Raw genomic sequence first — 14,664 nt, 5'->3', positions numbered from 1 at the left:
TATATCACACAGACAAAGACATCCTCAATACATGGGCTGTTTGATGCCGCCAGTCTTGGCTTTGTTGGACAGCATCAAGCAGGATGGTACAGACATGAACCATTCACCTCAACCATCCCAAAGCTTTGTTTCCATACACAAAGCTCCCCTTTTATTCCTCTCCTGAGACTTCAGTGGATTATGTTTTTTTTTACAAGCAGCCACTTTTGACTGGATAAATAAAAGACTTCTCAGTACACTGTAGCTCATGAACCTTCTCAGGCCCATTTCTGCCCCGATATACAATATTGGGCTGGATGTTATGAACCTGAAATACGAGCAAAGTTCACAAAACATTCCAGGGTGCTACAGGAAAATAAATAATGGTGCTTGCAGAATGATTAACAAGGCCTCTGGGAAACAGCTGCAGTGCACGGCTGAGGAAGGCCCACACTCGGCTGTAAATGTCAGCACGCAGAAGCGAGAGGCCCAAATGAAGTGAGACCAAAGGAAGGGGAGATTTGATGAAGACATGTTCCCAACCACATTAACAACTCCCAATAGCTCCCCTACCACCCACCTACACTAGTGAGTGTAGGTTGCAGTGTGACAACCAGCACATCTTTGGGGTGAACACCCAGAGAAAACCCACACAGTCACAGGAAGAATGTGCAAGCTCCACAGACAGTACTGGAGGTTCGGATGGAACTGGAGCTGTGAGACAGCTGCACTACCTGCAACACCTTTGTGCCTTAATGGGAGAGAGTGCTAGAGGGGCAGGCATGGTAGTGTAGTGGTTAACGTAACGCTACTACGGCGCCAGCAACCCAGGTTCAACTCTGGCCGCTGTCTGGAAGGAGTTTGTACGTTTTCCCCGTGTCTGTGTGGGTTTCCTCCGGGTGCTCCGGTTCCCTCCCACATTGCAAAGATGTACGGGTTAGGAAGTTGTGGGCGTGCTATGTTGGCGCCGGAAGCATGGCGACACTTGCGGGCTGCCCCCAGAACACTCTACGCAAAATGATGCATTTCACTGTGTGTTTCGATGTACATGTGACTAATAAAGATAGCTTAAAATTTCTTAAAATATCTTCCCCCCCCACCAAAGGTAATTTGGAGAGTGCCCCTGAATGTTTTGCCCTGTCCACCTGGGACTCCCTTCCCCTGACACTCAGAGTGGAGAGCCTGTTCAGGGAGTCCGGCATTGGGCACGCAAGTGACATTACCCACCAAACAAAGACAACCGAGTGTAATCAGACCCTCAACACTGGGGGTGTTGGTTTGAGAGAGGGCACCGATGTTGGTTCACTTACTCTCCCAATGGATTCGGGGGATTTTGCAGATATAGTTCCCAGTGCTCCGAGGTGTCTGCTGTCGGTGGGTGGTCCAGTCTCGGAAGGATACGAGGGCAGAGGTCACTGCTGATCAGCAGCTTGGTGCCTGATTCACATGGGAAATAGTCCACCGTTTCCAGCTCATGCTGCGGAGCTTTTTGTCAGAGGACGACGTTGTGTGGCAGGAACAGGTTGATGAATGACTCCTACCTTTTAGACGTTGAGCGTAAGGCTCATTCCCGTGTGTTAGCAAATGAGTTGACAATGACTTTCCTTACATGCACATCACTGGCAGTACCAACATTTCCTGTCCGTCCCCATCGGCCCCGGAGAAGCTGGTGGTGAGCCACTGAGTCCTTCTGGTGAAGGTGCTCTCACAGGGCTATGGAGAGGGAGGCCCAGGTTTTACACCCAGCGACGGTGAGGGACCAGTGATCCTTCCCAGTCAGAACAGTGTGCAGTGTGGAGGGGAACGACCAGGGGGTGGTGCTCCTCACACCTGCTGCACTCACCCGTCTTGGTGGGCCTGGGAGGTGCTATCAGAGTAACCCGGGCGAGCAACCACAGTGCATTTTGTAGATGGTGCACACGCTGCAGCCACCATGTACCACTGGTGGACAGGGTGAATATTCGTTGCTCATCAAGTGAGCTGCTTTGTTTGGAACTGTGCAAGGTTTCAAGTGTTATCACCACTGCACTCACCCAGGCAAGTGGGGAGCATCCCGAATTCCTAGCTGGTGAAAGGGGCTTTGTGGGATTAGGAGAAGAGTTGCTCACCACAGGACACACAGCCTTTGACCTGCTCGTAGCCACAGTATTTACCATAAAATTCTGGTAAATCCACTATCCAACCCATTGGAAACCAGATGGTTCAGCATCTGGGTCACAGGGTTAGGCTTCACCCCGCCCACTGGGAAATGTATTATAACGTTCTGAAACAGCTTTATAAAAATGAATTAAAAAGAGATCCGTTGTTTAAAAGTTTTAAGTTATTTGCCTGATCAGACAAAGATAATCAACATGGCTCCAACTGATACCATTCCAGCAAATGCCCCACAGGTACCTGCAGCTTTCAAACCAACCGAACTGCCGTGTTCCCCCGGATATCACGTGAATGGCTCACACTTTAGGTAATCGCTCACCTCCTGGCAAAACCTCGTCGTCGGTCCTTCCTCTGCAGATTCAGCAAATTCTGTCCACGGCAGCTTTTCTCTGGTGCAAAAGGCGAAGGGCATAGCTACAAAACAAAACGTTGCACTGAGCTCCAGCACCGAAACAGAACACTGTTCCCAAATCTGTTCATGGAGAGGTGGTACATTCCCAGAGATTCCGGTGAGTTACGAGTAAGAGGAAAAGCTCGGCCCCACCTCCCACACGACTGAGAACAGTGCGAGGACGCCAGCTTTAAGAACCACTGTGGAGCGGTACGTGGGAGCTCGCAATTCCACTCAGAGTTCCTCACCTCAGCTTAATACTTCACAGTCAAGAAGCCCAGCTCAAACCAGGAGGGCATCTTCAGATTTCCCCACCCACCCTCCTCCTGTCACTTCTGCCCTAGTCACACTCAGACTGACGGGAACTAACTGGCACCAAAATGCAAGCAGGAAGATCCTGATTTATAGGGCTCGGTTGCCCATTACATGACAGCACAGTGGCCCTCTGCAAGCACACTCCTGTTATACATCAACAGCCGCCATTCCAGCACATTTCAAAACAGCTCACAGTCAATGAAGTACACTCAGCATTGTGATGGGAAACTTGCACCTTGGCATTTCTGGCAGCCAGACAGGTCTGTCCCGCAGCTTGAGACAAAGCACCATCTTTGACAGCTACTGCAGTGGGTCGGTTTAATGGCTCATCCAAAAACGCCGCGCATGCAACAGTGCAGCACTTCGTCCGTACCCACAAGGAAGTAACATTTTAGAAAAGATTCGTGCTCTCCAGCTCTCAGCCTTGGCACAGGCCAGCACGCCCGCGGGAGATGGGATGTAAAATAAAGGACAAATTAAAGAAAACAACAGTTCAGAATCGTTGCGTCTCCTGAGCTGGTTATTCCATCACTGGATCTGGGTGGCAGAAACAGACGAGGCCCCCACTCCACATGGGGAACAGAGGGCTAGCGTAAAGGACCAGCAGTCAGAGTTCCTGACCAATGACACAGGGCCACAAGTTCCATTCTCACAGCAGCTGGGGAATTTAAATTCATCTACTTAATCAAATCCAGAATTTTAAAATTAAGCCAGTCTCAGTCATGTTAACAGAAGGACTAGATTGCTGCTAAACAAAGCCACACGACTGACTGACGAATGAATCCTGCTGTCCTCACCCAGTCTGGTCTATGTGCAACTCCAGAATCACCAATGCGACCTCCTCAGTTCAGAGGCAGTAGGGATGGGCAATAAGTGAAAGTGTTGCCAGCGATTTCATACCCAGTGAATGAATTAAAACAAAAGCACACCAGAGCCATCAGTACCAGGAGCGTATTGGAAGAGTGGTATGGATTGCAAACTTGAAAGCAAATTCTACTTTTCCAGTTTTCAAATGGATGACCATTTACCACTCAGCTGCCCGTGCCTTTAAATCTAGTCAGAGATGCACAGGTTTTAAGCCTCCTGCAGCTACAAAAGGCTGTGATCTAGCTGAATGGGTTGCAAAGATAATGAGGACAATCAAACAAACATTTCAAACTAAGGGCTTGAGGAAGGACACACACAAACAGAATAACATGTTCAGTTAAATGCACAATAGCCAGCGGTTTCTTAATTTGTGTCACTTTCTGAGAATTGAAACAAGCCACAGAACTGATGGCAGGCTATAGGTGACAGTATCTGCTCGTTAACCCAGCTGATGAAAGAGGTGCTTTCCCAGGAATGGGAGCTGTGGATCTGCTGCCCTGCACAGCCTGGAACTGGAGGAGAAGACGCACGGGCTCCACAGTGGGCGAGTTATGTTGGTAGTTTCAGTCAATCATTGAATCAACACGGGCCTCCTGTGAAATATCAAAAATAACTGCACTCGCTGGAAATCTGAAATTAAAACAGAAAATGATGGAAACACTCAGCAGGTCAGGTAATTTTTGTGGAAAGACAAACTGTTAACATTTCAGGTCCATGACTCTTTGAAATGTCGAATGTTTCTTCTTCTACAGATGCTGCTTGACCTGCTGAGTGTTTGTAAGATTCCACTGTCTTTGAAGATCAAAGCACTGCAGATGTTGGAGATCTGGAAAAAAAAGTGCAGGAAACACTCAGCAGGTCAGGCAGCATCTGTGGAGAGAGGAACAGGGTCAATGTTTGAAGATAACAACCATCAAAGAGTCATCTCTTCCACTGCTGCCTGACTCACTCAGCACTTCCTGCACTTTGTACTTTGAAATTTGCTTTGAAGTGATAAGTTTTCATTTTTCAAAGAAACCCATTTCCATTTAAATGGGGGGTGAACAAAGTAATTGAACGGAGACACTGGTGCAAACCATCCCCAGACATCTGCCAGCAGTGCACACTGTAACTCCAGCACTCTGGTGATCGAGATGGGAACTGTTCGTTCTGCCCTGAGTGACAGTGGTGATTGGGCCCTGGAGAGGAAAGAGTGCGCAGCCCACTGCATTATCTTGTCCCTCAGCCCAGTGTATTCCCTTTCAGCTGTTTACCAGCAATTACACAGTATTCAGAATTGAGTAAGCACTTTTTTGTTAAAAGAACTGAATTTCATTGACATGGGCAGAATTCCACAGATACTGCCTGACCTGCTGAGTGTTCCCAGCATGTTCTGCTTTTACTTCCGATTCGCAGCATCTGCAGTTTGAGAGATTTCACTGCAGAATCGCGTTGCATTCAGTGATGACGAAATCCAATGACGTCACCTCCCCCCCCCCCCCCCCCCCCCCCCCCCCCCCCACTGGGAGGTCTGAACATCTTCTCTTCCACTTCCAGACGGCAGGCCCAGCTGGTCCATTGTTCCCGGGAAGGCGACTCTTCAATTACTTTTTGTTAATTAATGAATTTTTGTTTGTTACAGATGTACAACTGATTTGCAGTTCACTCCACTTTTCAGGCATTTATCTTTCTCAAACAACTCCATGAAGGATCAGCACAGATGTTAGAACAATTCCGAATGTCAGACTCAAGAAGGTGGAGAGACAGTCTGCTCCAAGGGCTGAATGGCCTACTCTGTCATTCAATATGATCTCTCTCAACACCACATACCTACTCTCTCCCCATCCTCCTTAATGCCTTGTGTGTCTAGAAGTTCACCTATCTCAGAGTCGGTCACATAGCACAGAAAGTGCGCTCTCCCGACTCCACCCACCGAGTGAAAGAATCCTTGCCCAGCTCCCCTCGTACTTCTCACCTAAAACCGGAAGGAACCGGTTTAAGTCTCCATTGTGGGGAAGTTGCTCACTATTCATCTCATCTCTGCTCCTCATGATTTTGTATACCTTTGTCAGGTCCCCCTCCAGGAAAAGCAAACAGTCTCTCCTCAAAACTGAGACATTCCATTCTTCTCAAATATACTCAGTGACTTGGCCTCTACTACCTTCCGATTAACCAATCTCCGAGTGAAGAAATTTCTCCCCATTTCAGTCTGAAGTATCATGAGACCCCTGATTCTGGATCCCCCAACCAGGTAAACATCTGCTCTGCACTCACTTATCCCAGTCCTGTCAGAATCTTCTACATTTCATCCAGATCCCCTCTCACCCTTCTGAACTTAATGAATACAGGCCAGGTGACCCAAACTCTGCTTTACCAGAAACGAGTGAGGAACCCTCACTGTAGTCCCACAATAGCAAGTATCCTTTCTTAGGTAAGGGGACCACAGCTACAGACAGTTCCCCAGACGTGGTCTTACCAAGGTCCTGCAAGACATCCTTGCTCTTGTACTCAAAACCTCACCTTGGACTTGCTGCAGACACATTGCGGAGCCAGGCACTAACCGAACATCAACGTTATGCTGTAATTTGGTTAGGGTCCAGGGTGCCCGTCTGACCTGCTGAGTGTTTCTAGCATTTTGTTTTATTTCAGATTTTCAACATCTGCACTTTTTTTGATTTTCAAAAAGTTTCAAGGATCTTTTCAAAGTCTCTTTGGGGAAAAAAAATGCATCATCCTGTCCAAACTGTGGGACCCCTGGCCTATGATCATTCAAAGCGTTGGAGCATTTGGCACTGAGAACCTCAAGCCTTTTGGGCGTATGTGCACCCCACTGGGCACAAGAACATCGCCGCCCACACTGCCCATTCACCTAGCTAAGCATTTGTTGCTTGTAGCTGAAGCCGAGTCTGCAGATCCCACGATTCCCTCAGCACCAAAGGGAAAGCCCGAGCAACTACACTCCGGAAGTTTCTGCTCGAAGTTTCCTGTACCTCATTTCCTGGTGCAAATGTGAATTGCCACTGGTCAGTCCGTGCCTATGTGTTGTCTGTGTCTTGCTGCTTGGACTGATTTGTTATCAGACAATACAAATGGACCAGAAACTAATCAACAACAAACATCTCCACTTCTGACCTTATAAATGGAAGGAAAGCTCATGATGGGAGCAGCCGAAGAGGTCTGAGCTCAGAACGCCAGTTGGAGGAATAATTACACTGTCATCCTTTGTGCTACGTATGACTCTAGCCATTGAAGAGATTTTCCTTTTGATGCTCATTGACATGTTGGTTCCTTGTTGCCACACTCACCTCTTGACCACAATTGGGCCATGGTCATAAGGTCAAATGTTAAGCAAAGCTTGGGCACTGCGCAGGGAATCCTTGCTGGGTACTAGGTTTGCCAGTTACACTACGCTGCACCTTTTATGAAGAGATAACTTACTCCAAGCCTCCTGGAGACAGATGATGTTTACTCCACACATGGCAGCCACTTCCACAAGGTCTCCGATCCGTTTTTGGAGAGCTGCAACCTGGGGGGAGAAAGTTTACAATGAAAACACAGAAGATGGTTTGTTTTAAACACATTTACAATTTTACAAACTCTCTGGAGTGGTGACTTTGGATTTTCTGAACTGCTAAATCCCTCAGTGCTACAGCAGAGGGCCAGTCTCTGTCTGATCACTGTCTACATTCTCCACAAAACCACTTCAAACCTGAACAATTTGACAAATGTTTGTTGTAGCGACTCACCGTCCGGTCAGACGAACCGGCTCGGCGGTCGGGTCGCGCGGCGTCGGAACGACAAGGCCCAAGATGGCGGCGGGCCTCGTCTTTCCCGAGCGACGGGGAGAACCCGCGTGCGGGAAAGACTTGATGACGTAGTACCTATGTCATTGCCGGTTGCATTGGGCAGGAACAGTCTCCCTTAAAAGGCCTGCGCAAGGCGGGAAAATAAACCAGTTCTTGTTTGACAATCCTTCGACAAGCGTCTTGTTTTATTTCGCGGTAGCAACCGCTACATTGTCAATAATTAGAATCAAAAGGAAACGTAACCCCTCCACACCAGGTAGCCTCTCCCATCCTTTCCTTGTAAGCAAGAGCTCCAACATCAAACCAAATAATCAAAGATGGAGAGCAGTGAGGAATGGAAGTGGGCAAGGAGGACAGAGTTAACGGGCTTGTTAAAAGCAAAAACTGGGCATGTAGTTAGGTATCCACGTTGCAGCCTCTGGAAAGTTCCAATTTTTAAATCGCTCCACCACCGGCGGACACTAGCCACAAGCCTGGATTCCATCCTTAAACCTCTACCTCTTTTCTTTCTTTGAAAACCTGTCAAGACCTTTCGACACCTGCCTGGTGTTCTCTGTGGGTCCCTGTCAGTGACCGGAGACATAAACAACACTGAAGCCATGACAGAAATATAAATTGGTGATGATGTGGTTGCTTTGGATCAGATTGGTTCATTCCTCTTCATTATCTCCAAGACTGAAAGCCTTCCCTGTGTCACAGTGACCCAGCGTTCTTAGTTGGTCTGATCAGTATCATCCTAGCTCCTGGGGCACTCTGTGATATTACTGAATTGATGGACTGTTGGTGCAAAGTTAAAAATCACTTTCTTCTTTCCCACTGCTGGTTTCACAGTGTCAGAGGCACTCAGACATCCAGTAATTTGGGAAAAGTTGGAAATAGGTAGAAAGATGAACACATGAGTGTCACATAGAAGCAGAACAATTAGACACTTTCTACTTCCCATTAGACTGACTGTCCCAGACCCATTTTGACAATTACACACAGAGGACTACACTAACTCCTTGTATTCTCAGCACTTCACTGAATGTTATATTAACTTCCAATGGGATATTACAAACATCGAATATGTAAAATGTTGGTTAGGCCACAGTTCAAATACTGTCCACAGTTCTGCTCCTGACACTATAGAAGGGACATGATCGTACTGGAGATGCTGCAGAGGAGATTCACCAGGATGTTGTCAAAAAGCTTTCACAAGGTGCTTTACTCTACTTTACTGAACAGTTAGTATCAGAGTACAGCAGCGCAGGGAATTAACGACACACCCAACACTGCTGCCGCGGTGTCTGCAGACATCAGGCACTCAAGTTCCCGTCCCCTTCACCGTCAGGCCTGATTACCTGAAGGTGCTGGGGATCTGGTTCGGAGGGGCCGGGGCGTGCAACGAAAATTGGCGGGAGTGGATTGGGAAGGTGAAGCAGAGACTGGGACTGTGGGAACGGCACTCCCTATCGATAACTGGGAAGAACTTGGTCAGCAGGTGTGAGGCGCTCTCAGGGCTGCTGTACTTGGCGCAGGTGTGGCCTGTTCCTCGCTCCTCTGGCTTGGGAATCACCCATGCCGTCTTCCGGTTCATCTGGGGATCCAAGATGGAGCGGGTCCGATGGGTCACCATGCACAAGTCCCTGGACAATGGGGGTAAAGGTGTCCCCAATGTCACCCTCATGCTGATGACCACCTTCGTCTGTGGCTGCATCAGGCTGTGTGTGGAACCCAAGTACGTGGGCACCAAGTGTCACTACGTACCGAGGTTCTACCTGTCCCGGCTGTTGCGAAGGATGGGCCTGGCCCCGTTGCCACGCAACGTCCCAGTCAGCTGGACGCTGCCGCGCTACCTGTCCTTGGTGGAAAAGTTCTTCCAGACCAATACCTTTGACCACAAGTCCATCAGGCAGTGGTCAGCACGGAACATCCTGCAGGCACTGCAGGAGAAGGACTCGATGGACACTGTGGGGTGGTTCCCTGAGCAGACTGTCCAGACCATCTGGCAGAATGTCTCATCGCCAGAACTCACCAACAAGCACCAAGACCTCGCTTGGCTGGCGGTGAGAGGGGCCCTCCCAGTCAGATCCTTCCTGTATGGTTGGAACCTCACTCCCAGCGCGCGCTCCCCCCGGGAGGACTGCGCTGGGGACGAGACGGTCACCCACCTCTTTGCGGGCTGTAGGTTTGCGAGGAGGGTGTGGCGGAAGATGCAAGGGTCCTTGTCACGGTTCATCCCCGGCAGCAGCATAACAGAGGATTCTCTGATCTACGGGCTGTTCCCGGGGACACACACACAGACGGACATCAACTGCTGCTGGAAGGTCATCAACTCGGTGAAAGACGCCCTTTGGTCTGCCCGAAACTTGTTGGTCTCCCAGCACTGCGAGATGTCCGTAGGGGAATGCTGCCGGCTGGCACATTCCAGGCTGCAGGAGTCCGTGCTGAGGGACGCATTGAAGCTGGGCGCAGCCAACGCAAAGACTCGGTGGGGAAGGACTACAGTTTAGGGTTCTTCTGCCACTGGAGAGGGAGGGGCAGGGTCAGGGAGAAAGCCCCTAAATATTGTAAACATGGGACCGGGTAGTTTCCAGGGAGCCACACATGTGGCATCGGTGCTGTTTTTCTATATAAAAAGGTAACACTAATGAATGATCTGTACAAGAATGTAAAGGCTTTCACTGTTTTGTAATTGTATATAGTTTGTCTTTTATTATGAATAAAGTTGATTTTGTAAAAACAAAAGCAGGCACTCAAGTTCAGCAGTTGGTTCAAATCCACAAACCTCTGAGTTACCATTGAGCGAGAGGTGCTGCTGAGCGAAGGCCATTTTTTTACCATAATGCACGTTGTTGTATAATTTCAACACTGCCAGGGAGCACAAAACAGTTCAAACAGTTACAAAAAACTACCTGACTTCCTGCCCTTCATTTCAGTGGGAAGATCAGGTGGTGTCTATAACTCCTGACACAAAACAGATTCCTTCTACCCCTGAAGAGAGGCTAACAGGCCAATGTTCTGGATGAAGCCCTGTCCAATTCTATAGAATGTAGAAATGTGTAGCGGCTAGCTACACTACTATAAAGACACAGACTCCGTTGCTTGGAGTCAAAAGTCGATTGCTCGACAGGAGTGCAGTGCGCCTTTTATTCTCAAACTCCTCCCGCGCTTCAGTTCCCGCGCTGACGTCACGCGTGGGTCACCTGACCTTCCCACACGCGGGCTTTCCTAGCCCAACGATGGAGAAGGAGGAGGGCCCCGCGCCATCTTGGGTCGGGGCCTCCGACGACGCCCGCGATCTTGAGAGCCGGTTCGATATCGGTAAGGTGAGTCGCCACAAATGCATCAAAATTTCAACACTGACTGATACGTTTCCAGCATTCGTTCCTCTTTTTGCAAGAACGTTACAGTGATATAACCAGCAGATACCAGCATTAGTGGCAATCACTTTAGAGCCAGAGTTGGACAGCACAGAAACAGGCCCATCAGCCCACTCCCTCCATGCTGACCTTTTTGCGCACCTACACTAATCCCATTTGCCCACATTATGTCCATATCCCTCTATGCCTTGTCTACTTATATGTCTATCTAAATGCCTCTTAAACATAGTGATTGTATCTGATATTACCACCTCCTCCAGCTGCCAGAGTTGCAGAGAGCTACCATTCTCTGTTTAAAGTAAGTACCCCTTGGGTCCCCTTTAAAACTCCTTCCTCTCACCTTAAAGCTGTGCCCTACCATGAGAAAAAGACTTTGACCATCTACCCTATCGATGCCTCAAGCAACCCTATATGTTCCACCAGACCAGCCCTCAACTTCCTTCGTTCCAGCACAAACAAGCCCAGCGTTTCCAATCTCTCGCCACAACAGGCTTCGGTGAGGAGGCCGAGCTGTGATCAGGCAACGGTTCAGCCCATTTTCTCTCTCTTTCTTAGCAGAAGGATCTGGGGTAAAAAGTACATGGATGGTAAGGCAGTGATATGTTCCTCCTGCAGGACATGGGAGATCTGGGACACATCCATATGTGGAGGGGGGGTGGGTGGGTCGGAGGTGAACAAAGGGAGAAGAAGAAAAGGTCGATGGGTGAGTGTGTGCGGAGGAGAGCACAGCAGCAGCGGGTTACCTAAAAGTGGAAAATTCAGTGTTCGTACTACTGGGTTGCAAACTACCCAAGTGGAATATGAGACGTTGTTCTTCCGATTTGTGTTTGGCCTCTCAGTAGCCATGGAGAAGGCAGAGGACGGACAGGTCAGTGTGGGACTGGGAAGGAGAGTTAAACCGACATGCAACCAGAACCTCCAGATGGCCATCGTGGACAGAGCACAAGCACTCAGCAAAATGGCTGCCTAGTCTACACTTGGCTTCACCAATGTACCACAGCACGAGCACAGGATGCAGCAGACCAGGTTGGAAGAGGTGCAGGTGAACCTTTGCCTCAGCTGGAGGGGCTGCTTAGGTCCCGGGATGGTGATGAGGCAGGAGGTGTGGCAGCGGCAGAGGAAAGCGCCAGGGAACAGGAGGGATGGGCAGACCAGGGAGACATGAAGTGAGTGGTCCCCATGGAAGGCAGAAGGGGTGGGGCGGGGGGGTGGGGGGGGGAAGAGGGGAAGACGTGGTGGGATCTCCTTTGAGCTGGCGGAGATGACAGAGAATGATGAGTTGGATGTGGGGGCTGATGGGGTGAAAGGTGAGGAGCAAGGGAACTATTGCTGGCAGTCACACCACAGGCCCAGAGAGGAAGTGGGTGACCACCAGGAAAGGCAATAAGGGCAGGCAGGTACTGCAGGAGCCCCTGTGGTCATACCCCTCTCAAACAGGTATGTTGCGTTGGATACTGTTGGGAGGATAGCCTCCAAGAAGAAAACAGTAGCTACAGCCAGTTTCTTGGCACCACAGAGAGCTTTGCTGTATAGAAGGGGAGGAATACAACTAGGAAAGCAATAGTGTTAGTGGATTCAATAGTAAGTAGGATCGGGAGTGGTGGGTGTGGTGGGGGGGAAAACAGGCATCTCTGAGCTGCAAATGAGACTCTAGGATGGTATGTCGCCTTCCTGGTGCTAGGGACGTCTCAGAACTGCTGCAGGACATTCTGAAGGGGAAAGTCAACAGCCAGTGGTTGTGGTACATGTTGGTACCAACAACACAGGTAGGAGAAGGGACGAGGTCCTGCAATGTGAGTTTAGGGAGCTGTTTAAAAAGTAGGACCTCAAAGGTTGTCATCTCTGGATAGCTTCTGGTGCCACAAGGTGGTGGGTATAGGAATTAGAAACATAGAAAAAAACCAGCACAATTCAGGCCCTTTGGCCCACAAAGCTGTGCCGAACATGTCCCACCCTAGAAATTACTAGGCTTACCCATAGCCCTCTATTTTACTCAGCTCCATGTCTCTTAAAAGACCCTATTGTATCAGCCTCCACCACCGTTTCCGGCAGCCCATTCCATGCACTCACCACTCTCTGAGTAAAAAACTTACCCCTGACATCTCCTCTATATCTACTCCCCAGCACCTTAAACCTACGTCCTCTTGTGGCCACCATTTCAGCCCTGGGGAAAAGCCTCTGACTATCTATGAATTGAGGGAAAGGTCAGATGAATGCGTGCTTGAAGGGATGGTGCAGGGGAGTGGCTTTAAGATCCTGGGTCACTGACCGTTCCTGGGGAAGGTGGGACCTGTACAAGAGGGACAGGATGCTCCCATATCAGAGTGGAACCAACATGCTCGTGAGGAGGTTTGTTAGTGCCAGTGGGGAAAGGTTTAAACTGAGCTGGCAGGGGAATGTGGCTCAGAACAGATGTTCAGTCAACTGGAGGAGAAAGAGTTATCAGATACAGGTTTATTATCACTGATTTGTATGACGTAAAATTTGTTGTTTTGCAGCAGCAGTACAGTGCAAGACATAAAATTACTACAAATTACAAAAATAAATAAATACTGCAATAAAAAAGAACAATAAGGTAGTATTCATGGGTTCATGGACCGTTCAGAAATCTGATGGCGGAGGGGAAGAAGCTGTTCCTGAATCGTTGAGTGTGGGTCTTCAGGCTCCTGTACCTCCTCCCCGATGGTAGTTATGAGAAGAGGGCGTGATAAGTTAGTAAGTCCAGTAGGCAGAGCAGGTGGGTAGATACACGCGAGGGAAATACAAAGCTAAATTGCATCTCTTTTAATGCAAGAAGTCTAACTGGAAAGTAGATGAACTCAAAGCTTTAACACATGGGACTACAGCATTGTTGCCATCACTGAGACATGGTTGACATGGGCAGGACTGGCCCATGGGGTATGGAATTCTGAGAGACAGAGGGGGTGTAAAAGAGGAGCAGGCATTGCACTGTTAGTCACGGAATGTGTTACTTCAGTACTGAGGGAGGATACTCTGGAAGGTTCCTCAAACAAGGCCATATACGTACAAAGGAAGTTGTCACTTCACTGGGAGTGTATTGCAGACCTTCTAACAGTCAACAGGAGATAGGGGAACAGATATGGAGGCAATAGCAGAGAGATATGATTAAAATAGGGTTATGATACTGTGATTTCAATTTCCCAAATATTAACTGGGATTGTCTGAGCATTAAAGGCTCAAGCGGAGTGGAGTTTGAGGTGTGTCCAGGAGAGCTGTTTGAAACAGTTTGTAGATAGATCAACAAGGGAAGGAGCATTACTGGACCTTGGCTTAGGGGAAGTAGCCAGTCAAGTGGAGGGAATGCCAGTAGGGGTGCATTTTGGAGATAGTGACCATAAGAAGAGACTTGGCAAAGGTAGACTGGGAGCAGCTACTTGCAGGTAAGCCCACACGTACACAGTTAGAAGCACTCAGATGAGAAATAGCAAGAGTTCAGGGCCAACGTGTTCCTATAAGAGTGATAGCCAAGGGTAACAAGTACAGAATGGATCATGGATGTTGAGACAAAAAATAATGCTGATAGCAGGTATAGAGACCCAAGGATGGGGGAAGCCTGTCAAGAGTATAAGTGTAGGGAGATGCTTAAAAAGAAAAGTAAGAAGGCAAAGAAAGATCACTGGTGGATAGGACGGAGGTAAATCCAAAGGTATTTTATAAGTATGGTCACAGGTAGACATGGTGATGAAGAATGCATTTGGCACATTGGCCTTCAGCAGTCAGGTCACTTGAGTATAGGACTTAGGACATTACGGTACAGTGGTACATTGATGAGGCCGCACCTAGAGTATTG

General features: G+C 48.8%; 1 protein-coding gene across 3 annotated transcripts in view; it reads right to left on the bottom strand.

Moving 5' to 3' along the window:
- The window catches only part of upb1 (ureidopropionase, beta), an 82,139-nt gene that overhangs the window by 53,892 nt on the left and 13,583 nt on the right, over positions 1-14,664 (bottom strand). For all 3 annotated transcript variants that reach the window (XM_052032061.1, XM_052032063.1, XM_052032062.1), the window contains exons 3-4: positions 7,124-7,211; positions 2,453-2,547 (exon numbers count right to left, since the gene is read on the bottom strand). In XM_052032061.1, the coding sequence (XP_051888021.1) occupies positions 2,453-2,547; positions 7,124-7,211 (183 nt within the window). The remainder of the gene's footprint in view (positions 1-2,452; positions 2,548-7,123; positions 7,212-14,664) is intronic.

The sequence above is a fragment of the Pristis pectinata genome, chromosome 17 (genome assembly GCF_009764475.1).
Source record: "Pristis pectinata isolate sPriPec2 chromosome 17, sPriPec2.1.pri, whole genome shotgun sequence".
NCBI lineage: Eukaryota > Metazoa > Chordata > Chondrichthyes > Rhinopristiformes > Pristidae > Pristis > Pristis pectinata.
This window is presented reverse-complemented; position numbering and strand designations above follow the sequence as displayed.